At 47.0% G+C, this 27,317-nt stretch overlaps 1 protein-coding gene across 1 annotated transcript in view; it reads right to left on the bottom strand.

The window, feature by feature from the left end:
• LOC138304334 (uncharacterized) overlaps positions 1-27,317 on the bottom strand; it is a 510,987-nt gene that overhangs the window by 153,155 nt on the left and 330,515 nt on the right. The window contains exon 6 of the mRNA XM_069244299.1: positions 19,061-19,202. Within this exon, the coding sequence (XP_069100400.1) occupies positions 19,061-19,202 (142 nt within the window). The remainder of the gene's footprint in view (positions 1-19,060; positions 19,203-27,317) is intronic.

Below are 27,317 nucleotides of genomic sequence, written 5' to 3'. Positions count from 1 at the left end.
CTCCACTCCCAAACCCCCTCCAGCTACCCGTCCCAGTGTGTCCAAACAACTTTTCCTGTCCACCCTTAAACTATTTCCCCCCCGTCCAACTCATAGGTCCCGAACTAGCACCTCAGCCACAACATCTCCGGGACCAGTGGTGCCTGTTGTCACAGGTATGTGGAGTGCACCAGCCACCAGGACACCCAGTGTGGCACGGAGCCACAGCACAGCCAGCCCCCCACTGTGAAGCACCAGAAGTTGGCCAGTGCCCGGCGGGAGAGGGGGAAGACACCAGCCACCCAAGCCGCTCCCAGGGGTCCCGGTGGGAGTGTGGACTCAGCTATGACTCCTCCCAAGTAGGGGAAGGGCCAGAAGAAACCCGGCAAGTCTGGGAGGAGCAGCACAGCGGAGAAGACCGCCATCATCACCGCTGCCCAGGAGGGCCCCACCAGCCCCATCGTCGCTGCCCAGGAGGCCACCGCCAGCCCCATCGTCGCTGGCCAGGAGGGCCCCGCCAGCCCCATCGTCGCTGCCCAGGAGGCCACCGCCAGCACCTTCGTTGGTGCCCAGGAGGGCCCCGCCAGCCACAGCCCAGCTGCCCAGGATGGCCCAGCCCGCCACAGCCCAGCTGCCCAGGAGGGCCCCGCCAGCCACAGCCTAACTGCCCAGGAGGGCCCCGCCAGCCACAGCCCAGCTGACCAAGTAAGGACCGCCAGCCCCAGCCCAGCTGGGCAATTAAGGACTGCCAACTCAAGCACCGCTGAACAGGGCAAGCAGCGCTGAACAGGGCAAGGACCGCCAACTCAAGCACCGCTGAACAGGGGAAAGGACCGCCAACTCAAGCACCGCTGAACAGGGCAAGCACCGCTGAACAGGGCAAGGACCGCCAACTCAAGCACTGCTGAACGGGGCAAGGACCGCCAACTCAAGCACCGCTGAACAGGGCAAGCACCGCTGAACAGGGCAAGGACCGCCAACTCAAGCACCGCTGAACAGGGCAAGGACTGCTGAACAGGGCAAGGACCACCAACTCAAGTACCGCTGAACAATGCAAGAACCGCCAACTCAAGCACAGCTGAACAGGGCAAGGACCGCCAACTCAAGCACCGCTCAACAGGGCAAGGACCGCCAACTCAAGCACCGCTGAACAGGGCAAGCACCGCTGAACAGGGCAAGGACCGCCAACTAAAGCCCAGCTGAACAGGGCAAGGACCGCCAACTCAAGCACCGCTGAACAGGGCAAGGACCGCCAACTCAAGCACCGCTGAACAGGGCAAGGACCGCCAACTCAAGCACCGCTGAACAGGGCAAGCACCGCCAACTCAAGCACCGCTAGCCCATGAGCGGCAGGGGCACTGACGCAACAGAGACCGTCACGGGGTGAGTGATGCACTCTGGGCACCAGTCCCCCTCCAGAACCAGTGGAGAAAGACATCCACTACATCTGTCCTTCCCAGGATGAAGCACTCTGGGCACAAAGCCCCCTCCAGAAACCAGTGGAGACTGTTATCCACTTGAGAGACTGTGGCTTTGCACTCCCCAGGATGCAGCAGTGGGCAACCCACCCTCTGTAGAGACTTGAGAGACTGTGGCTTTGCACTCCCCAGGATGCAGCATTGGGCAACCCACCCACTGTAGAGACTTGAGAGACTGTGGCTTTGCACTCCCCAGGATGCAGCAGTGGGCAAACCACCCACTTGTGAGACTTGAGAGACTGTGGCTTTACACTCCCCAGGATGCAGCAGTCGGCAAACCACCCACTTGTGAGACTTGAGAGACTGTGGCTTTGCAGTCCCCAGGATGCAGCAGTGGGCAAACCACCCACTGTAGAGACTTGAGAGACTGTGGCTTTGCACTCCCCAGGATGCAGCTGTGGGCAAACCACCCACTGTAGAGACTTGAGAGACTGTGGCTTTGCACTCCCCAGGATGCAGCAGTGGGCAAACCACCCACTGTAGAGACTTGAGAGACTGTGGCTTTGCACTCCCCAGGATACATCAATGGGCATGGAGGCCCCTTGTGGATCTGGCGTCGTGCACTCATCTGGCTGAGGTGCCCCCCTTCCCTTCCCCCCGAGGTGCCTGTTGTAATTCTATCTGATGCCCCTGCAGTCTTCTCTCTGTTTGATCTGGTATCGTGTGTGGGCCTCGCCCATGCATTTTGGGCCCAGTGGTCCACGGACTATGAATGGTGCAATACCTGGACTACTAATCTTGGTGTATATTTTGTTAATAGTGTATATATGTATATTTTTGCTTACTGAATTTTGATATATTACAATGGTTACACTCATTTCCTTTTGCCTTTGCATTCTTCAGTGGGGGTGTAACTATAATGTATAGATATGCATTAGTGTGTGTGTTGTAGTAGGTGAGGGTGGGGGTGTTGCGTGCTGCGTGTGTGTGTCCCTGTTTTTTCCCTCCCTCCTCCCCTGTGTCGTAGGTGCAGTACTCACCGTGGTCTTCGCCGCCGGCGTTGGTGCTCCTGGTAACAGGAGCAGGAAGACTATCGCAGGGAGACTTTGGAGTTCCGGGTCCACGGTGTCCTCCTTCCTCATGGAGTGTGTCGAGGTGAGCGTTTTCCCTTCGAAATTCCTGTTTCCGCCGTGTTTTTATCCGCGGTGTATCTGCCCCGGAAAAGGTGGCGGATTGGCCTGTCATAATAGTGTGGGCGGTACATTGTCCTCCGCCTGTCTGTTGGCGGTGACCGCCGAGCTGTTTGTTTGTACTGCCGTGGCGGTCGGAGTGTTAAAGTGGCTGTCTTTGTTGGCAGTTTCCGCCATGGTCGTAATTCCCAAAAATTACTGCCGCTTTAACACCGTCCGCCAGGGTTGTAATGACCACCATAAATTCTTAGGAGTATTAACACCACTGCACTGGTTTGGCCCAAGCACTGATGGGTTGCCAAGCCTGGCCTGACTAACATCACAAAGTAGGGCCTACCACTTTACAACACATCAAGCAAACTGTTGGAAACTAGACTGTTTATAGTATAGTTATACCAAATGGGGACACCACCCTAGATGATTGCTGTGTTGCCCAGGCCTTTTCGATACGCTGTCAACAGATGCACACACAATTGCAATGGCAGTATTTATTTGTGATCTCCCCACAGTGGAAGAAAGGGCAGCTTTTGCTGGAGATGTTAGCGAGGATGGGTTCTCTGAGATCCTTGGGCAACTGCGTGGGGTGAAAGTCCTGAGACCCAGTAGTTTTCCGGTGTAATTTTTTTAACCACACATCACGTGCTGTTGTGCCCACAATTAAAACCAAGCTTAATGAGGCACAGACAAATGGTTTGCTTTCTCTGGACTTGTGTACCGCCAAAATTACAGTGATACATAAACACGTCATACCACTTGATCTATGCACATCACACCACCTCACCTAACTCATAAATGCCTAGGCAAAAATCTTTGCCAAGGTACTGGCCACTAGGTTGTAGAAACTTGTTCAATCAGTAATCCACCGTTCCCAGTGTGGCTTCATGTCAGGTAGTTCAAACAGGCATTGACATCAGGAGGCTGCATAGTGCCTTTGTATTGTCTGGACAGCAGGTGGGCCCTTTGGCGCTGCAGTTGACAGACTTTAAAAAGGTATAAAGCATGATACAAGAGTACCTATTTGGTATTTTGGGAAAAGTGTATATGGGCCCAGATCAGTTGGCTATAGTCAGGGTAAATGGGTACATGTCAGAGATTTTTCCCATACAGCAGGGTACAAGGGAGGGGTGCCCTCTTTCCCTCCTGTTGTTTGGTATAGTAATCAAACCACTGGTGGAATTGCTTAAAATAGACATGCAAACTGAAGGCTGCATCTCACTATACGCTGACAACTTACGTTTCTACTTCCACCTGCCTCAGGCTTATGGTGAGAGAGACTTACAAATCCTACAGACTCTTGGAAAATACTGAGCTGGTGGAAAACCTGTGGTTTACCCAATAGAGCAGAGATGGAGTACATGGCTTGGACTCACGGCCGATGGGTCCTGATAGAAGGTTTTAAGTACCTAATGGGGTACATGACGAGGAAGGTGGCAACAGCATGGGAGCATAACACCTAGATATATTGAATAGTGATCTTGGAATTTGGACACCACTACTACTGTTGATATCGGGTAAAGCAGCAATAATTAAAATGGTCTCACTGTTATGCCTCCGCTACTAATTGCAAAACTACCCATACAGTAATCCTGAGATCATTTTTCTTGTGCATAAATTCCTTGATTTGTAGCTACATGTGGAATAGCCATGCTCCCTGAATAGCCAGTGCAAAATGCTATCAATCAGAATACATTGGAGGGATTGGAGCTGTAGATATCCAGTTGCACTACCATGAGCTCCAAATGACAGGGGTGAACAAATAATTTATGAACTTACATATGCAGTCAGGTGTTGGAGTATGGGCAATGTAGATCCCCTGAATTTAAGGTCAACTAGGGTGGTGATACAGTTGTGTTGGGTAACAGAGTAAAGCAGTGGATGGCACAAAGAACCCACCAAAGAAACCCAATGCCTCAAGTGAAAAGGCTGCAAGGATTTTGCCACTGGGATACCATCAGTTGGTTGCATAGCTAGGCCTCCTTCCATGTCACCTAGTGACCAAATAGCTCATGTAATAAAGTTACATGCTGTATGCTCTAGTTTAATTCTGGGGAATTTTGGGGAGGCATATCATTGGAAGTACATCTTCCCATGAGCTCTATGAATCGGTTGGCCGTATTAATTGTGGAATATCTCAAAATAATAAAATGTAACAGAAGATTGACCATTTTCATGACAGACTATTTTCAAACAGCATAACTATGTAATGTTTTATGAAAATAAGCTTTATCAAATCCTTTATACATGACATGGCAGAGTGCTTACAACATGCACGATCACTGTGATATACCAACATAATAGACTGTACCAAATTCATGATAAATTATCACACTAGAACATTTACAAACTGCCTGATATCTGTTTGGTATTTCTTCATGTCAAAATGTGCCAATATCATGACACTAGCATGACAGTGTTAAGAAACTGCCTGATAACTCTAAGTTAGTCAGTGTGACATGCCATAATTCCTTACATATAGTTAAACCTGGCTTCCTTGGTGGGTTATTTCTTCAGACATTTTGCTTTCATTCCCCTATTTGGCAGGACTCACTTCTGGGAGTATTAGGACTCTGTGCAGTTGGCCCCTGCTAAATAGTGGTAAGGTGCTTGTGGTCTCTCCCTCAAACATGGTAAAATTGGTATACACCTAATTTGGCACATTTAATTTGCTTAGAAGTCCCTAGCACATGGTCCTACATGCACTCAGCAACTGTAAATTAAATGCTACTAGTGGGTTGCACCACTCATTGTGCTAACACAGCAAAGTAGCCTAGTAAAACATGACTCAGGTCTGCCACTGCAGCCTGAAGTGCAGTTTCAAAAGCCATTTCAACCTGGCAATTAAAACCTTTTCCCAGGCCTAAATGTTCCTTTTTAATACTTACAAGTATCCCATAACATGGCCCTAAAGGCTCACATGGCAGGGTTCATGGCATTTAAATAGTAGGACAGGTGTGCTTCAGCTTTACATGTCCTGGCAATGAAAAACTCCTAAAACCATTTTTCAGTATAGCAAGGCAAGCTCTACCACAAAGTAACACTGGGTTACCTTATTGCACTTAATGAGTGATAACTTCAGTTTGAGAGCAGATAGAGAATACTTCTTCCACTCATTTGAATTTAAAATCTTCTTTAACAGTAAACTCAGATTTTAAAATTACTATTCTGAAAATGCCACTCTCTAAAAGATGGCATTTTACTGCATAAACCCTTTTTGCCAGTGTCCATGGCACATGACTGTAATTTTTCTCTTGTGGTGTGATGTGTATTCCTTCTAGACATTGGGGGGTGAGGTCAAAAGGGCCCTGGGTCTACAAAGAGGGTGTCTTCCTGACCGGATGGTTGGTGAGGAGTTGTGCCCTGTTCTGATTACACGTCAAAGGGCCCTGCCTGCAGCACACACAATAGAACTTGACACCAGGTCTGCCTTTGAATTTGTCCCCCTAGCCAGATAGGAGCCAGACCCAGATAAGAGGAGAGAACTGGCCAGAACTAGTTTGGAAATAGGCTGGGGGTTTCTCCTACACAAAGGATGGCACACAGTATAAGAAGGGCACCCTCAGAACCTCTCATCGTAATGCTCCTGAACCTGCTGAAGATTCAGAAAGACTGCCCTGCTGTCTGAAGAAGGTAGATTGGACTTGCTTGTCTTCAACGCAGGATCCCCAGACGTGACTTCAATGGTCAGTATGCTGACTTCCTGTTTGAGCTACAGGGGCAGAACAAGTTTCCAGTGGCCTCCTCTGCAACTGCCTAGCTGGCGAGCACACAGGGACCTGTCTGAGCCCTCCTGCTGCCCTGGATCCCTGATCTCGAATAACTGCCAACCAGGTCCTGGACTCTCGGATGACATCAGAGTGTACTCCTCCTGCCTCAAATTGAACTCCAGGTGAAACTCTAAAGGTTTGGGGCTCTTCATGACCATGAACAAGCTCCTCTCATCATCAACAATCATAGGCCCTCATTATGACATTGGCGGTAAATCCACTTACCATGCTGACTGCCGCCAACAAACCGCCGCCGCAGCTGTTTACCGCTACCCGTATTATGACACACATAGCAATCCGTCAGTATACAGACACACACATAAGTCCCCCAGCCTAAAGGTCAGAGATAAACTGGCGGTAGCAAAACCCACACTGTTACGCCAGCAGAACTATACCCACAGCATTATGACCCACGAATCACCGCAGTGGACTTTCAACCGCGGTAAACCATTGGCAGTACATACTGCAGCGCTCAAAATACACACAACCTAACAAAACAACACTACATTGGACAATTCAAACTACACACACCTGACACCCTTACACACACCACACCCACACACACACACCCACACCACTATAAAACACACACCCACACTACCCACATCCCTTTACAACAAACAAAATTTCCACTAGAGAGAGATACAGCAAGAGCACCCGCACAACCAGAGCCACAGAACACCATCACCCATACACCAGCCAGGTTCCTCACAGCATACACCCCAACACATCACCCCACGCACCCTCACACACACCACTCACACTACACCCATGGAACTACAAAGACACCCCAGGTTCTCAGAGGAGGAGCTTAGGGTCATGGTGGAGGAAATCATCCGGGTAGAGCCACAGCTATTTGGATCACAGGTGCAGCAGACTTCCATTGCTAGGAAGATGGAACTATGGCGGAGAATCGTGGACAGGGTCAACGCCGTGGAACAGCACCCTAGAACAAGGGATGACATCAGGAAGAGGGGGAACGACCTATGGGGGAAGGTGTGTTCTGTGGTTGCAAGACACCAGATAGCAGAAGAGAGGACTGGCGGTGGACCTCCACCTCCACCGCCAAAACTAACAACATGGGAGGAGCAAGTCTTGGCAATACTGCATCCTGAGGGCCTAGCAGGAGTAGCAGGAGGACTGGACTCTGGTAAGTCTAATCTCTATTACTATCAACCCCCTACCTGCATGCCATCACATACCCCCAGCCCTACCCTCAGCGCCATCACTCCACCACCTCACATACACCCCACCAACACAACCCACCCCTCCCACTACCAAGCCCTCCATGCAACACCAATGGATGGACACCACACACAGACCTGCATGGCCACCCATCACTAAACAATGCATACTTGAGACAATCACCTATCCAACCAAATCACCACTCACACAAGCCTAAGCTGCCAGGGCAATCACAACCATACAGGGCAACACACCCATGCACAAGATGTCACACACACAAACAATAACACTGCATTTACATCCCCACAGGTCTCACACACAACGTCACTGGAGAGGAGGTCCCAGCAACATCCAGTCCCCCCACAGAAGAGGCCCACAGTGATGACAGCACCTCTGCACACCTGGATCTGGATGACCAACCTGGCCCATCAGGGACCTCCGGACAGTCGGTTACCCAGGCACAGTCCCATACCACTACAGAGTCTCTCCCTCAGGAAACACCAGCACAGCACCCACCCAGCGGACCCATACCTCTGTCCCCAGGACACTTCAATCAGCAGTGTGTTCACCACTACAGGGACCCCAGGCAACCCCACAAACACAGGACGATCAGAGACCTGGGTTCAGTGGCAGTGGGCACACGGTTCAGGGGACAGAGGCACAGGACAACAGGGAAACTGGGAGGACTGCTGTGCGACAGGGGGAGGACAGGCCCAGGGAACCGACTCTCCATGAGGCACTCACCAACATCCTGGGAGCATACCACCACTCCCAGGAGACGATGGGCCAGATGCAGGCCAAGCTGCATGAGACCCAGCGGCTGCAGGAGTGACAGTACCCGGGGATCAGGGAGGACCTGAGGGACATCCACACCACTCTGGTCACCACTGAAGGGGTGTTGGCAGACATGACTGACACCAGGAGGGAGGCAGTGACACACCAATGGGCCTATGACACTAGCCACACCGATGAACAGCCCTCCACCTCTGCTGATGCTAGTGGACAGGAGGCCCCGCCACAGGAACAACAGGCCACCATCACCCCACCCCCTCCAGAAGGAGAACCACACCGCAAACGGTCCCTGCGATCCAGGCAGAAGCCAGAGAACATTGCCAAGTCCCCTGCCAGGAAATGAGACTCTCCTGATTGTCACCCTTGTGTTCCACTCTGTCACCCTGTCCACCTTGAACTGCCATTGCTCCCCTTCCTATGCCCCCTTGGACAATGCACCTTTGATACAAATAGACTGGAACTCTTACCTGGACTCTCCTCCACCCCCCCCCAGCCTATGGCAATACCCCATCCACTCATTAGCCCATAAATAAACATCCTTGTAAAAAATACAAGTATTGAGTCTGTCAAGTGATTGAACTATGTATTCATTTAACAATCTGTAGACATTGCAATTCAACTGTACAGTAATATATACATAGGTATGACCTGTAGTTTGCTGCAGTCAATACACCAGGAGCCAGAGTGGGGCACATATATCTGTAAATAGACATGTCTAAGGGTACTGTAAGTGGCCATAGTAGTGGGAATATCAGCCTGTCAGGGACAATTTACAATACAAAACTACAATGGAAGGTGAAGTTACAGTGTCTTACCTGTGTGTCACTGGAAGTACTGTCGTATGATTGATGTTCTATTGTCCACATCCTCATCCTCTGCCTCCTCTTCGTCACTGTCCACAGACTCCACTGCTGCCACACGCCCATCTCCAGCCTCATCCTCCAGCAGAAAAGGCACCTGGCGACGTAAGGCAAGGTTGTGCAACATGCAACATGTCACGATGATCTGGCACACCTTCTTGGGTGAGTAGCACAGGGAACCACTTGTTGGGTGGAGGCACCGAAACCTGGCCTTCAGGAGGCCAAAGGTTCGCTCTATAAATCTCCTAGTTTGCCCATGTGCCTCATTGTAACGTTCCTCTGCCCTTGTCCTGGGATTCCTCACTGAGGTCAGTAGCCATGAGAGATTGTGGTAACCAGAGTCACCTGCAAATATCAAGGGATACCTGTTAGCCAGACACTAACCCTTAGGGCCAACCCCATACCCATACACCAACATACACTGGGTGGGGACCATGGGCTCACCTATTAGCCACACCCGGTGCCTCTGGAGTTTAGCCATCACATATGGGATGCTGCTATTCCTCAGGATAAAGACATCATGCACAGACCCAGGATACTTTGCAGTGACATGGGAGATGTACTGGTCCACCAGGTACACTACCTGCACATTCATTGAGTGAAAGCTCTTTCGATTTCTGAACACCTGTTCATTTCTCCGGGGGGGGGGGGTACAAATGCAATATATGTACCATCAATTGCCCCAATGATGTTGGGGATATGTCCCATTGCACAAAAGTCAGCTTTCACTGTGGCCAAATCCTCCACCTGGGGGAAAACAATGTAGCTGCGCATGTGTTTCATCAGGGCAGACAACACTCTTGTTAGCATTATTGAGAACATTGGCTGTGACATTCCTGCTGCCAAGCCCACTGTCACTTGGAAAGAGCCATTTGCCAAGAAATAAAACACAGATAGGACTTGCACAAGAGGGGGGAATCCCAGTGGGGTGACGGATAGCAGAGATAAGGTCCGGCTCCAATTGGGCACACAGCTCTGTGATTGTGGCCCTGTCAAGTCTGTAGGTGAGGTTAATGTGCCTGTCCTCCATTGTTGCCAAGTCCACCAGGGGCCTGTACACGGGGGATGTCTCTATCTCCTATTCATCCTCAGCGGTTGCAATCTAGGGGGAAAAACGATGAGCATCTGGTCACAATTCAACAATTCCAAAATGTACAGTTTATTGTATGTTGTGACTGAAACAGTATGTTGTTGTATAGGCACAAATGGTGCCTATGTGTGCTGTGATGCAGTTAGGTACCATGGCCTGCCCCCCCCTGAAATGGAGTCTGCCTATCCTGTGTGGATGGACTTGTGGAAATGAGGTAATGCCGCTGATGTTGTGCGCCGTTGCGGGAGGTGGACGAGTGCCGCCGTGCAACTCCTCATTGGTTGTCATTGGGCCCTATGGGTTACAGTAGCCAATGGTGATGTACGCCAGCGTTGACGGTACGCACCACTGCGGACGTGACCGCCATTTTCCATCTGTTCACTCACTTGCTGCCTGACCTTCAACAGGAGAGGACCTACACTGCAAGTGCTGCTGTGACCTGTGTCTGGAACTGACCATGGCTCATGTCACTGGGGAAAGGGCCCCTGCCATCACTGCTGCAGAGTTGGAGAGACTGGTGGATGGGGTCCGACCCCAGTACCGAATGCTGTATTGGCCTCCAGACCAAGAGGTGAGTACACTGTGAGCACGATGCATAGGGCATGAATGCATAGAGGGCTGTATGTGAGGGCCTTGTGTAAGGGGGGTGGTTGAGGGGTCCTGGGCAGCGTGCTGCATGTATGGTGGGCAATGTATGTGTGTAAGGGGATGGGAGGGATATGGTGGGCCATAAGTGTAACAAGCCGGATGGTATGACTGATACTCATTTTTCTATGTGTATTTCTCTGCAGGTCAGCACCCATCAGAAAAAGAGTATATGGGGTGCCATCGCCAAGTATGTGCGGACCCTGAGGGTCTACGGCAGGCGGAGAACCCACTGTTGCAAATGGTGGGAGGACCTGAGACGCTGGGCAAGGAAGACGGCCGAGGCCCAGCTGGGGATGGCCTCCCAATGAGGAAGGGGTGCCCGTCGAACCCTGACCCCCTGATGTTCTGCATACTGGAGGTGGCCTATCCGGAGCTGGATGGGCGCTTGAGGGCATCACAGCAGCCATAAGAGGGTGAGTACAGTTTCACATTATACCACTTGTGCATGGGGGAGTGGCCTTTGGGTGGGGGATGTGGCCCTGTTAATGCCCCTAGGCCAGGCCGGACATTGCAAGGTAGGTTCCATGTTGGGCAGGGGCTGATGAACTCCACCTCCAACCAAGCTAGTGGGCATCCACTACTGGTCTCTGTGGGTCTCAGGTATGCTGCAATTGGTGTTAGGTATTACTGTCCATGGCATGGTGACTGGTAGTGCACTGCCTAGTGCGTAGGGAGTTCCCTGTGTGTGTCGTGTACGCCAACGGTGGTGTTGCTGTTGCCATTGGCAAAGTGTATCCTCTGTTTCTTCCCCCCTTTTTGGTTTGTCATCCTGTCCTTATGTGCATTAGCATCATCTGACGGAGGAGCAGAGGCACTGGCGACGGAGGGAGCTGCATCCCACAGGGCCCATGAGGCTGAATCCACCGACGGAGAGGGCACCAGTGGGATGGAGGGCGAGGGGAGCACCACGTAGGAGACAGGAGGGGACAGTTTGGAAAGTGATACCACCTCCGATGGAAGCTCCCTAGTGGTGGCGGACAGCTCTGTGCCCTCCCCAACTACAGGTACAGCCGCCATACCTGTACCAGCACCACCCTCCCAGCTCCCCCTCAGCGAGTTTCCTGTGCCCGCTAGCCCAGGCGGGTGGGCATCTCCTTCACCCCAGGCACCTCAGGCCCTGCCCCAGTTAGCCCTGCTGCCCTTAGTGAGGAGGCTATTGACCTTCTGCAATCCATCTCTGTTGGGCAGTCAACCATAGTGAATGCCATCCAGGGGCTGGCAGGGCATTTGCAACAAACAAATGCATTCCTGGAGGGCATTAACTCTGGCATGGCAGCCCAACAGAGATCAGTCCAGGCTCTGGCCTCCTCCCTGATGGCAGCCATTGTTCCTGTCTCTAGCCTCCCCCTCCAACTTCCTCGGCCCAGTCCCATTCCCCTGAACGCCAACCTATCCCATGCACACATTCAGACCAGCATGCACCCAAGACAACACACAGGAGTTGCTCAGGCAAACACAAGCACCACACATCATCCCACAGACACTCACACAAACACCATCCAGATGCAGACACACCAACATCCACTGCCTCCACTGTGTCCCCCTCCTCCTTCTCATCCACCTCCCTCCCAGTAGCATCTCCACTCACACCTGCATGCACTACATCCACATCCACTGCCTCCAACACCATCACGCCTATCACTACACGCCCCTCACTGGCAATCATCACCCCCACATCCATGCACACATCCCCTGTGTCCTCTCCTGCTGTGTCTGTGCCCCCTCCTCCCAAAGTGCACAAACGCAGGCACTCAGACACCCAACAGCCATCCACCTCACAACAGCATCCAGCCCATGCACCTGCACCCCAACACAGCAGACAGACACCTCCAACAACCACTCCCTCTTCCTCCACTCCCAAACCTTCACCCTCTTCCCGCCCCAGTGTCCCTAAGAAGCTTTTCCTCTCTGCCGTTGACCTCTTCCCTACCCCCCTATCCTTCACGTCAGACCAGGGTGGTCAGAACCCAGGCAAGCACCTCAGCCACCCAGCCCACGGCCACAGTAGTTTCAGCAGCTACTGCAGGTGTGAGAGGCTCCAGGGAAACACCCATCAGCACTGGCAATGTGCCTGCACCAGCTGCCAAGGGGAAGGGCATGGATGCACCCCCAGCTGGCAAGGGCAAGTAGGCACCACCAGCTTACAAGGGGAAGGGCAAGGAGGCACCACAAGCTGGCAAGGGCAAGGAGGCACAACCAGCTTACAAGGGGAAGGGCAAGGAGGCACCACCAGATGGCAAGCAGGCATCACCAGACGGCAAGGGCAAGGGCAAAGGGCCTGCTCCTGCAGGCAGGAAGGACAGGAGGACTGGTGCTGGGACTGATTTTGAGCCCCAGCACCAACCATGGCGCTTTAGCCGTCCGATGCTGCAGGGGAAGGGCTCGAGCCTCCCCCCACCACTGGCAGCCCCAACACCAGCACCGCCACCTGCACCACCACCTGCACCGCCACCGACACCTGCACCGCCACCAGCAGCAGCAGCCCCAGTGGGCAGCTGTCTGAGGCTGCAGGGTAAGGGCTGGAGCCTCCCCCCACCACTGGCAGCCCCGACACCGGCACCTGCACCGCCACCTGCACTGCCACCAGCACCACCGCCAGCACTGCCGCCAGCAGCAGCAGCCCCAGTAGGCAGCCATCTGAGGCTGCAGGGGAAGGGCTGGAGCCTCCCCCCACCACTGGCATCCCCAACACCAGCACCGCCGCCAGAACCACCGACAGCAGCAGCAGTCCCAGTGGGCAGCTGTCCGAGGCTGCAGGGGAAGGGCTGGTGCCTCCCCCCACCAATGGCAGCACTGACACCAGCACCGGCACTTCCACCACTGAGCATCCGTCGCCGCCAGCAGGCAGTCTGTAGTCCTGCCTCCATGGACTGTAATGCATCCTGACCACTGCAAATCGTGTGGGCCTGACACCCAGGTGAGTGACTGTGACCTTGCACTCCCCAAGATCTGCATCACTGGGCACAAAGCCCCATCCAGAGCCAGTGGAAGAAGGCATACACTCACCCCATCCTTGCCAGGATGAAGCAGACTGTGCACAAAGCCCCCGCCAGAACCAGTGGAAGAAGGCATCCACTCACTCCCTCCTTGCCTGGGTGAAGCTCACTGAGCACAAAACCCCCTCCAGAAACAGTGGAGAAGCCATCCACTAGAAAGACTGTGGCCTTGCACTCCCCAGGACCAAGCAGTGGGCAAGCCACCCACTTGAGAGACTGTGGCTTTGCACTCCCCAGGACCAGGTAGTGGGCAAACCACCCACTAGAGAGACTGTTGCCTTGCACTCCCCAGGACCAGGCAGTGGGCAAACCACCCACTTGAGAGACTGTGGCTTTGCACTCCCCAGGACCAGGCAGTGGGCAAACCACCCACTAGAGAGACTGTGGCTTTGCACTCCCCAGGACCAAGCAGTGGGCAAACCACCCACTAGAGAGACTGTGGCTTTGCACTCCCCAGGACCAAACAGTGGGCAAACCACCCACATGAGAGACTGTGGCTCTGCACTCCCTAGGACCAAGCAGTGGGCAAACCACCCACTTGAAAGACTGTGGCTATGCACTCCCCAGGACCAAGCACAGGGCATGTTTACCCCCTCCAGGACGAGTGGCGTGGTACCATCTTCAGGCTGGGGTGCCCCCCGTTCCCCATCCCTCTGAGGTGTCTGTGTATTTTCGACCTGATGCTCCAACAATGTTCTCTCCGTGTTGATGCAGGAGTGAGGTGGGGTCTTGGCCTATGTGATGTGGCCCACAGACATTATGGACTGGGCAGTGTCCCTCCATTTGTATATATGTAAATACTGTTTTGATTTTTGGGGACGTATTTCTAGTATTATCTTTTTACACTCACTTCAATCACTTCCTTTTGTCCTTGCATTATTCCTGAGGGGTACGGGGTGGATGTGTAATGTTTTTGCATCTGTTTGTGTCTATGGTGTTGGGGGTGGGGGTGGAGGTGTTGCGTGTTGCGTATGTGTGTCACTCTCTTTTTCATCTCCCTCCCCTGAGTGCTAGGTGGCAGTACTCACCGTGGTCGTCTTCGCTGGCGTTGGTATTCCTGGTGTAGGAGGAGGTAGACCAGCATGGGGAACATCTGCAGTTCGGGCTCCATGGTGGCGTGGTTCTTCCCTGAGTCTCCAGAGGTGAGTCCTTTGACTTCTGTGTTCTGTTTCTGCCGTGCTTTTGATGTCGTTGGTACCGCCCCGGAAAAGGTGGCGGATAAATCTCTTGTAATACTGTGGGCGGTACATTGTCTTCCGCCTGGCTGTTGGCAGTTACCACCGCTGTGCTTGTTGCTACTTCCGTCGCTGTGTTAAAGTGGCTGTCTGTGTGGGCGGTTTCCCCCGTGGTCATAATTCCATTTTTCTTTACCGTCGGCTTGTTGGCAGTATTACCGACGCTTTATCACCGACCGCCAGGGTTGTAACGAGGGCCATAGTGTCTCCCACCAATGCATTGTTCTGACTGTGACCTACTCTTTGCACCAAACACCAACCGCCCACATCTCCCACTAACACGAACCTTTAGCTAAACTTCTCACACCAACGATGACCTTCTTGCGGTCTCCGCAAACAAGAAGCTCCAGCAGAGTATTCTTGCATGGACTTGGACTGAGAGAACGTACATTCATTGGGGCAAACATGTTCCATTTATTCCACCAACGTTCCATCAATGTTGGCCTGAAATTGAGACTTTGACCGGGTCCAGCATGATGGCACTATTTTCACCTCAAAATTTAAAGATTCATAACTTTTTTTCTACATTTCAGATTGTCATCATTTTTGTGTCATTGTACCTACTAATATTTAATCTAGTTTTCTAAAATGGTGTGGGATTCTTCTGTTGTGTTTTTACTTTATTACTCTCTGAATGCTGCATAAATACTTTAAACATTGTCTCTAAGTTGAGCCTGACTGATTTGTGGGGAGCAATCAGAGGGTTAAGCACAGGTTGGTTTAGTGACTTTGTGGCTTGCCCTGACAAGAATGGTGTTTATTACTCGAGAGGGGCTTCACCACCCCCCAATTAATAACCAAATTTCTTACACAGATGATGACATTTGTAATGCCATACAAAACTCAACAGAGTAGTGTGCTCCTCATCTGAAAATTGCTTCAGTACCTTGCTTATTAAGTGCTATATAAATACTAGTACATACCATAGCACATGTAACACCGAACAGCCCATCAATTGTATCAATAGTTCATTTACTTCTTTTTCCTCCCCATGGATGGAGTCTTAATTCATAAATTCACTATGTTTCCTCGTACTGCCATGGCCCACATCCTTATGACTTAGATGAACAATGATCATCATTAGGTCTGTGGCTTGAGCTATTTTGGTAGATGTCACATGAGGCAACCCCATACTAGACTTTGTCTTTGGTTACCCCCTAAAAGACTAAGGGCCAGATGTAGCAAAGGTTTTTACCCATTCTGTGTCTATGGGAAAAAGTGTTCGTACATATGGCCCTAAGTAACAACTTTTTCATTTAAAGGATCTTTGCTGAAGGGTTGTAATTTCTTCCACAGGACTTCCAAACTGGAGTTTTCAAGTCACTTTGGGTTTGAGCAAGTGATTTCTACTAATAAATTCCCTTCCCTTTGAACTCTTCCACAGCCTCCCTAAATATTCTCATATTCTTATAAAAGCCTGGTTTCAACAACTTCTAATGCATACATGGGCACATGTGTCCTAATAAACAAATCTGATATATTATCCTATAAGATCCAGGGGTTTTAGAAAATCTAGAAGCAGAGCTTCTCTCATGGAACACAGGAATCTCATTCCTAATCGGCCTGGGGTGACCTGTCCTTCAATGCTGCACTCCTGTGGGACCCTGTGCATATCGAGAAAGCAGAAATGTCCCATATTTGTAAAGATATGGTGCTTTCCTGCTGTCTCATAGCCCTGGCGGACTGTGTTGTACCCATCACCAACACAGGCACCTTTGTGCCAAGGTCCAAAGGTGCCTGCGTTAAACGCAGGATTGTCTTTGTGCAGAATAGGACACCTTCCTGCACAAAAACAATCCTTTGAGATGTTTTCTTCTATCTATGTGTGCCAAAGATTGCAGCTCATGAGGCAAGAGGAAATTAGGAGGAGAAATAAACATATTTCTTCTTGTTACAACTCACTGGAGAAGGCGTAGCATTTTGACGCATTCCCAGGATTACACGTCTTTGTAAATATGGGAATGCACCAAAATCCATGGGTGGATGCATGGGAATGCCCAAACTCCACCCATGGAACGCCTTCCCAATGCAAAGCAGCGCAATGGACTTTTGGAAAAACTGGTCATTCAGGGATAAAGCACTGAAATCTATGGCAGTCCTTGAAAAATAGTGACGATTGGTAACTTTTTGGAAGAAGGCGTGCCACAGAAAATCATTTTGTCCACCTGTGGGAAATTCAAGTATTTTAACCAGGACTAAAAGCAAGCATTTGCAAAGCCTGCCTTGGGAAAGACGTGATTATGCATGTATTTATTTACTTGCAAACATATGCAATACATAATATTACATATTAATTCAATATTAATATGCAATTTTAATAGTGTAAATGTAATACAAAGCAACAACATAGAAATGTCCAAAGGTTGCACTCACATGGTTGCAAAAAAAGTAAATAACAATTGATCAATCACTATGATCAATTAAACAATTTAATGAAATAAGAGATTTGCCTATCAGCACAAGCCCTGAAGCGAATTACTTTTTAGGTGGATGTAAGGACATAATGCATTTGCAGTGTTGAGAGCCAGTTAAAGTTGGCTGACCCTTTGCTCCTTGATGTATGTTATGGTGGGAGGAAGCAAAATGTGAAGCACCCTTTAACAGTCCAGTGGGCAAAGAGGGCTGACAGAAAGCCCCTCTATGTATATATATCATATGTATGCCTCTCGGACATAAATCTGTAGGGGCCCAGTACAATGAAACAAAGTACTTAGGGGTATATTTATACTCCGTTTGCGCCGAATTTGCGTCGTTTTTTTCGACGCAAATTCAACACAAAACTAACTCCATATTTATACTTTGGCGTTAGACGCGTCTAGCGCCAAAGTTCATGGAGTTAGCGTCATTTTTTGGCGTGAACACCTTCCTTGCGTTAATGAGATGCAAGGTAGGCGTTCCCGTCTTAAAAAATGACTCCCAGGCATGTGCGTGGTATTTATACTCCCGGGCAAAAATCACGCCCGGGAGTGGGCGGGGCAAAAAACCCCGCATTTGCGCCTCTTTTTAACGCCTGGGTCAGGGCAGGCGTTAAGGGACCTGTGGGCTCAGAATGAGCCCAGAGGTGCCCTCCCCTGCCCCCAGGGACACCCCCTGCCACCCTTGCCCACCCCAGGAGGACACCCAAGGATGGAGGGACCCATCCCAGGGAAGTAAAGGTAAGTTGTGGTAAGTATTTTTTTTTTTTTTAAATTGTGGCATAGGGGGCCTGATTTGTGCCCCCCTACATGCCACTATGCCCAATGACCATGCCCAGGGGACAGAAGTCACCTGGGCATGGCCATTGGGCAAGGGGGCATGACTCCTGTCTTTTCTAAGACAGGAGTCATGTTAATGGCATCTGGGCGCCCAAAAAAAATGGCGCAAATCGGGTTAAGACGATTTTTTTGCCTCAGCCTGACTTGCCCCATTTTGGGACGCCCAAACGCCATTTTTCCCTACTCCGGCGCTGCCTGGTGTACGTCGTTTTTTTTCACGCACACCTGGCAGCGCCGGTCGGCTATCGCCGGCTAACGCCGGCTAACGCCATTCAATAAATACGGCGCCCGCATGGTGCTTCAGAATGGCGTTAGCCGGCGCTAATTTTTTTGGCGCAAAACTGCGTTAGCGCAGTTTTGCGTCAAAAAGTATAAATATGGCCCTTAGAACATTTGGACAGAGAATTAATTAACTGCTGATCAACCTAAAAAAAAGGGTGATATTTCATTTCTCTCTTTGTTACCGACACACATTATTTTCGTAAGCACCCCTTGTCCCACATCTAGAGCATTTTTAGCAACACATTTTTATCTATTGGCTTTAATGCTGTTTGCTTAATTGTGACAACATCTTAAAAGTAACAACATTTTACAAGCCTCTTTTTTCCCAAATCTAAATCTTTTTTTATTTACTTATGTGATTCTTCACCTGAGAAATCTCCTGTCAACGGCAGGTTGCCATCAGTCACCAACTGCCTCTTAGTTGCGGTGATGGGACCGTGTTTCCCCGTCATATCTCCGACAGCACAATGCAACGGATAGCCTTGGGAGCAGCTGGAATTTGAATCTCTCTTAAAGAAAAACATTATTTAGAAATGTTGTCATCAAATATGTTTAATATGTATAGTTCTTGACTTTCCAAGATATTTGCATAAGTTACAATAAAGGAATAATATATAACTTCTGGTACCTTGAAACCTAGAAGTAGACTTCATTGTATTAGTTAATGTAGGGATTCTAAAGCACATAAGCAAAGAATCTACAATAATTCAATGTTTAGTTAATGTATCTCTTGTGAAGCATTCATTCCTTTAGGCAGAAGTTGGTAAGAGTTATGTTAAATTTTCCATATAACCACTGAGCGTTACCCTTGTGCCATGGAAAGGGGCGCAGGGTAATGCAAAACCTATAGTGAGATTTACCAAAGCACAGAGCCACCTTGTGTGATCCAGCATGGCTTGGTAAACCTAGAGTAATGCAAGGGAGCACAAGTCTCTGCCTCGCACTACTCTGCCCTAGGGAGGCATCACATGGGTCGAAGCGTGTGTATTCCAACACATCCACCCAGGGATTCTGAAGCATGCCCAGATTTACCAACACTGGTAGACCTAGGAATGTATCAGAATGCTATGCCTTCCCAGGGAAGGCGTAATGAGGAGAAATATCTTCATTTCTCTTCATTTTGTTCTCTTTCTATGTGTGCTACATTCGGTAGCACATGTTGAAAGAGGAAAAAAGCCTTGGAGGATTGTTTCTGTGCAGGAAGTTGTCCCACCCTGCCTATAACACAGGCACCCTTGCACTGTAGTGCAAGGGTGCCTACATTGGTGGCAGGCTCATTCCTGCCCTCTTCCTTTCACGAAGCAGAGCAAGGTGTCTTGTGCATTGCGCTGTGTGAAATGATGATAAATACGACCCTCAGTATATAAATTAGTTCCATTTAGATTCCATACATGTATATGCAAAAGCATTTTTAAATAATAAAAATGAATGCAATTAACATGTAGAAACATTGTGTAGGCCTTAAATGAACAGCCAGGTTTTGAAAGCAAGTGAGAGCACTAGGCTTTCATATTTACAAGTATTGAGTTTAAATAGCTACATAATGTACTTATTACAAAATCTGACCTCGGTCAGCAAAGTGAAATGGTAATATTCAGTAAATCTGAGACAATGAGAAATGTATGACTCAATATTAAAATGTGAGATATTGCTCTCCCCACAGGCTTGGTTTTCTTAGAATATAATAATGTATAAAAATGTTTATTTTAATTTCAGCAGAATATTTCTACATGAACAATAGTACAGTTAGCTCATATGGATAAGAAATCTATGATCTAATGGTGTGATGTAAAGGCTTAACCATGAACTATAGTTTTTTTATGATAGGCTAACGGTTAGAACTCTCCTGAGTTTCTACAAAATGTTTCCTAAGAATGTTAATATCAGTACACCATTGTCTTTTAACTGCTTAAATGACGAAAGGGACTGAAGATAGAAACAAATTTGTGTCAAATGTTTATATGAAACTCTATAAAAGTGCGTGTTCCTAGAGCAGACTGAGATTCTACTTAGACTTATACCTTTTCCAGTAGTGTAGTGATGAACTGAAAATGAAGCAGAAGATGCTTGAGGAAAGGTTTATGCTGGCAAAAATGAAAATGTCTCAGAAAGGTTTTCAGAATCAGTCATTTGCAGGGAATGTTGGTGCAATGCAAGGTGTCGGTTTTCAGAATATCAAGCATGGAGATGGGTTTCAAGTTGGATTGCAAGGTGTTCAAGGAGGTACGGTTGCTTCACCGGGTAGACGTCGAGGCGTTCATACTGATCTGAATTCAGGTGTAGATGTTGCAACTTTAAAGAAAATGACTCCTTGTCACTTCTGTAACAACATTGGGCGTTGGAAGAGAGAGTATAGGCTGAACCAAAACAGAATGAATGCCAATAATCAATCGCAAGGAGAGAATCAGAGGTAGCTGCAAGATGTACCGGTTCAACAAATGCAAGCGCTGATGCAAGCTCAAGTTCGAATGATGCAGGTCCCTTAAGCCCCAGTTGTTCAAAAGAATGTGAGTATTTCTAAAATTAACATGAATCCAATGCCCCGAGTAAATAAAAATAAATTTCAGGCACAGAACCAGAAAACGTTTCAGCAGTTTCCTATGATTGAAAGTGAGAGCTTTGACTCTGACACTTCACAATGATGGTGCCTGAGAGGGGAGGCAGATTGCTTTCTTGGCACAGTCTTAGAGGTAGGCAAGAGTGGACCATTTGCAGAAGGTGACGTAAATCGCCACCAAGTGTCTTTTCTTACTGACACCGGTTCTACCCGTTCCACTCTTAGAACAGCGGAAGCCCCAGACCTACCGCTTTATCCAATGAGAACATTAGAGGAATTGCCCCGATTTGAGTGATAATCCCAGCCATCTGATTTACCTCCATAAAAAATTGTTGTCCAGTGATTTACTGTTTTTATTTGTGTTTTTGGACCATTAGAGAAGTAATTAGGCTTGGGAAGACGTTGCTGATCCAGGCCGAATTTTTCTGGATGACGTTTTTAAGAATGGCGGATGTGTTGCAGTGATGAAGTAATATTTCAGGAACCATGAGACCTATATACTTAATTTTCGTGTCAAAATATAGGTTTTAGGGGTCAAGTAGTCTTATAGAGACAGGAAATACGTCCCCACAATCCTTCCACCATTTTCCAAAATGGCGGCTATAATAGAGGAATAAGAGACATATATAGAAATGAAACAAATAATAATGGCTTTTAATCCTTTTATGTACACACCAAACAATGTTTATGATCTGAATATTAAAAAAATATTGTTTATCACTCCTGTTTTTGACACATATTCATAGTTCACTTTATTTTTTAGTTTCAGCCATCGCTCATCGTACATTTGCAGAATGTTGAACATTTGAGAAGAGAATATCGACAGGGACATCTTTTTGTAGCACAGGTTTTGTAAGTACATGTATGTGTAAGTTCTGTGGGTAGAGGCTTTAGAAATTTCATAGGTTTTGGCACCCTATCAATATCTTCTCAACCAAATTCACATGGATCTTTCTCTACATATGCACGTTCCAAAACATTTACACATCTTCTGATCAAGTAGAATGCTCTTTTAATGTGTCCACGCACAGAATATGACATCTGTGGAAGGTCACTTAGCGGGACTGATCTCTTGAACTCACTGTATTGAAGATCGTCAAATGTGTGACAGTCAGAACTCATTTTCCACACACGCACAAGGTATTTTTCTACATCTTTAAAGTCACATTCTTCTTCTGTCCCAGAAAAGCCTTTTAGAAACTTCACGGGTTCAGCAGTTAAAGCTCCAAGTTTTGTTCCAATTTTGCTCATAGTGTCATCAACCATAAGAATATGTGACTTGATAAGAACACTGGGCATCTCTGCATCAAGTTTCTTATACAGAATATGAAGCGGGATGAATTGTCTTTTCTCAATTTTTACATAACGTATCCATACCTCTGACAATCCTTTACTTAATGAACATTGCAACAAATCTAAGTAGCACAATATTAACATCTGTGTCATTTGACAGCACAATGATTCGATTTAAACAATTTCGAACAGCTCACTCAACATGTGGCACAACACGAAGGTCAGCTTCCTCTAATTTCTGTTAAGTTCCGGAACAATATGGCCCATACCTTTTGAATATGTTGTTGCAGGCACCAACTCATCATAGACAATCATTCCACTTACAATAATTGGAAATTCAGTGTTCACTAAAGCATCAGCAATGTTTTGGCGAGTTAACATCTCCAAGTTCATCTTGTTCGATGTTGATGACCAAACTTTATCAAGTTGTACAGGTATAGGTGTTGAATTTTTGATGCAGAGAAGGTCAATTGTTCCACTTGTAGACATTCGTCTGATTCTCTCACATTTCTTTGACCGATAGTTCAAGATACCTGCCAAAGTCAATGTGCAGTTCTTGCAAGGTGCACACTGACATATCTGTAGAACAGTCTGAATGACCTCTCTGAAGTTTTACATGGATAAAACCTTAACCATTCGTAATTGTGACATATAGTCCACAACAACAGCAGTTTTCAATGAGCACGCCTTTTCGAACTGAAATTCTTCAGGTGAAAGTTTTTTTAGCTCTTGTATGAGTTTGTGCTTCACCACTTTGGTTAAAGCATTTCCATCAATTAATATGTTTGTTGGAAGAAGATCATGTGACAGAATGTCCTTGATAAATTCACCCCTTTGTTTTGCTACATCCATCTCTCTATGTGCTTGCGAAAGTTGTATTTCTGTAACGTGTTCTGTAGTGGCTGGTTGGACCAAACTTTTTCAATGGTAATCAAAGCGTTGAAGTTTAGCTTTAGTGATTATGTCAAACAACTTTTTCTCTTTCAAGACAAATCTCTGCTGCTTCAGTTCTACGTATAGTTTCAATCCATGTTCCAGGACATCAAGTAGGCGTGTTTTTATATTGTTATCCACATATTATTTGGTCACAAAGTTGTGTAGTCACACAGGCTCGGTCATTTTTAAAGGGGATGCCTTGCTGCTGCATGTAATGAAGAAGGCTGTCTACATATTTATTAAAACTTTTCCCGCTCTTTCCCACAAGTTCCTGGTGAGGAACAGTTTCACAATGGTTCATTAATTTTGAAATTTGTCATCTCTCTGAAAACATTACAAATAGAAAGGACTTAATTGGAAACTAGCTGCCATTGAGAAACATATTCACTTTTATGTGTCCGACCAATAATTCCCTTGGAGCTTTTCTATGATCTCTGGATCATCTGTTCCAGTTTCATATCTGGAGCCATAGCATTGAACCTTCCCTCTCTGTCTTTTACCACAAAATGTCTTTGGATGAATTTTCTGTAGCGGTATGGTTTTTCCACTTCTAGCTTCTTCACTCTTTCCAAATACAACAACCCATATCTCAGGTAGTTTATGCAATCGAATTCTCAAAACACAGTAATTAGTGAGTCCACAGTTTTCACATGCAGCTTCCAATCACCTTCCTGATTCAGCATGTACCAAGTTTTTCAGTAGAGCAATCATGTGTAAAACATTTCCCCAGTACTTGAAAAGTTCTACTTTTTCTTCATATACTTTGACAAACTCTACAAACTTGTTTTTCAGGTTTTCTGAATTTGAACGGAGTGTATTGAACATTGCCTGGCTTTGCATTATGTCTTTTGAATGAAGTGCACAATGTGCCTTGTTCATTTCTGACATAAGATATGCAAAACCTAATTAGTCATTCTTGTTCCAGAAAGCATTCCAATGCAATGTTGCTGTAGCCTCAGATATGATGACCATACCTTGTAACAAATTAACATAATGAGCTCCTCTCAATACTAACTGGACATTTTTGCTTCCAAAGATTTCAGCATCAATAAGTGCATTGTCCAACCCACATCCACTGAGATAACTCCCTGCACACCGCAAACGCAACTTTTGTCATGTGGAAAACACCCATCATTGGATAAAGATCATTAAATTCTACTGGATTGCTCGTAAAAATGTCAGCTACAATACGGAAAACACCTTCATCGCACAAAATTGGCAGGATGGGCTGGTCTTCAAGCTGAGCATGCACTTTTTGGAAATTTTTTAGATCTCTGTATACTGTTGCATAGTTTGTGTCTGGAGATGGTAGTACTGGTAAAAAACCCAATCTTTTTCAGTGGGACGGTATTCTGGGAGATCAGAGCATGAATTCCAGCCCATGAAGGAACCAGCTTTTTTTCATCCATCAGTCCACACCGAATAAGCAATATGATAAATGTTGTTAAATCAGCTTTGTGGACCACAGCATTAGGTAGAAGAAGATCCATGTCCTCAGCCACTTTCAAACCTTCTGGCAGGCTGGGACGTGTTGATGGCCTGTAGTGATTTTGCACATGTTGGCAAGGCAGTTGGGTTATAAGTTTGCAGCTTCGTTTTCCAACAGCTACTACATTGGTACAGCCTTGAAAAAGCACCACAGCAGTATCATGTGTGGTGGATAATCCAGACAAAGAAGAGCTGCCTTCAAAATCAAAATTTAAAGCACAGCAATTTTAAATCCTTTCCTGGTAAAGTGACTTGGAAGTGGTGTGCTTTTGGATTCACAAGATTTTACAGCACGAGCTGCTAACAAGTTCCTGCTCCGTACTATGTAATTATAACTTGTTGATACACCAATCCTATTCATTGAAGTGATTAGCTCTCTACTTTTGCACTTGTCATAGATTGCGTGGACAGTCATCATGTGTAAAAGAGTTTTCTTTTTGCAGTGATGTAATTTATAAAATATGATTTGGAAAAGACAGTACATTTCCACAGCATAAGTCTGTCGGTTCACATGATTGTCTTCTACTTCACCGCTTATATCTTCAAAGCCAACATCATTATTGTCAGTTTCTGTTCCGACTCAAGAACTTTAGTTTGTAACAGTTTTGCTTTGCTGATATTAAACAATGATAAAAAAAAGGTTAAGATAACATCAGACATTCTTGATGACTCCCATGATTTGTGGAAGTCTGGGGCATCACAAATCCTGTCCTTATGTCCAAAATCTAAATCTTTCAGGATGTTTCTTAAAATGGTTCCTGCTGCTTTTACTGCATCCTGTAATCTTATTTTTGCAGCAAGAAACTTAGTAGTCAAATAAGCTGAGAACATGATAAGTTGCTCATTCTTTTTGTTGGACTGACAGAAACGAATTCTGTCATTGTACATTCTCACCAGAAAAATCTTAATTTCATATTATGGATCAATACAGTTTCATCAATGTTGACCTTAATTTCTCTGATCTCATTGAGTGTGAACCCGTAGCCAGCACGTAAGAGTGGCTTTGAAACTTCATGTGCTTTTTCAAAAAGTGCAAACTTAACTGAAGGCTCTTGGTTATGTTGCTGCTGGGAGCTCATTGTACATTCATTTTTTCAAAGGTATGCATGCAGTTCAAGTGGGCATACAAAACAGCTGCTCTTTAGATCAGCTACTCGGCTGAAAACGTCTTCTTGGAAGAAACTAGATGCAGATAAAAAGTTTGCCCTTTGAGACTCACATATTTTGTACTTTGTTCTTTTGTCAATCTCTTTGGCCCTTGTTCTGGCTAAACCAAAGATAACACATTCAAGATCCTCTGCTTTCTGATCAGTTGTTGGAGGTGGACGAGGGGTAGCCTCCGATCTTCTAAGCGGATGGGCATTGGGTTTGGTTGTCATCGCTTTCTCAGAAGACTCGGATTCTTGTTGTGATTCACTGGTTTCTGATAATTTTTGCAAAGTTTTTTCCAGGCTTTTCCCATCAGTTTCAATCTTTTGTGAACTTCGTATTGCTGTGTTTCTGCAGCTTCTCAAACTCTCTTCTATCCAGCTGCAGTAGAAGTTAGCTTTTCTTTCAAATTAGTTTGGCATATGACACATTTTTCTTTGTTGGAGTCCTCAGATTTTGTAGTTAGCAACACTGTCAGGAGGTAATGATCCTCTGCTACCACCTGCTTCGCTCATGTTTATGAATTTGAATCAATGAAAAACCTGAAACAAAAACAATAATACAATAAATTACCAATATGATTGCTAAGACACATCAACACAGAGCTGCCATTTTGGAAAATTACAGAAGGGTTGCTCTGAGGAGTTTGTTTCTGTCTCTGTAAAACTACTTGCCCCCCAAAAAAACCTATGTTTTGACATCAAAATGAAGTATATAGGTCCCATGGTTCCTGAAATCTTACATTATCACTGAAACACATCTGCCATTTTTAAAAATGTCATCCAGAAAAAATCATCCCAGATTAGCAATGTCTACCCAAGCTAAATGACTTTTCTAATGTTACAAAAACACAAATCAAAAAATGAAAATCTCTGGATAGCAGTTTTTTTTACAGAAGTATATCAAGAGGTCAGGACTAAGAGACTGTGAAATCAGAAGAATGGGATCTTACAGGAAAAGAAACTAGGCTAATAAAAATAGCAGAACCAGTCCGAATTACAGTAAAGACAAATGCAATTTTCCAAGAACACAACCATATCATTGACCCTGTAAATAGTGCCATGAATAACACCAATAATTGAGAATAAGTTGAAGAAAGGAATCTTGATGGAAATAGTTGGGAATCCTTGTAACACATCGATTTTGGGCTTACAGAAGTCAATGTGAAGTTCAGAATAGTTCAGGATGTGCATGAAATAAA

Source organism: Pleurodeles waltl, chromosome 7 (assembly GCF_031143425.1).
Source record: "Pleurodeles waltl isolate 20211129_DDA chromosome 7, aPleWal1.hap1.20221129, whole genome shotgun sequence".
In the NCBI taxonomy this organism is placed as follows: domain Eukaryota; kingdom Metazoa; phylum Chordata; class Amphibia; order Caudata; family Salamandridae; genus Pleurodeles; species Pleurodeles waltl.
Note: the sequence above shows the minus strand (reverse complement) of the source record. Positions and strands in the feature narration are given on the sequence as shown.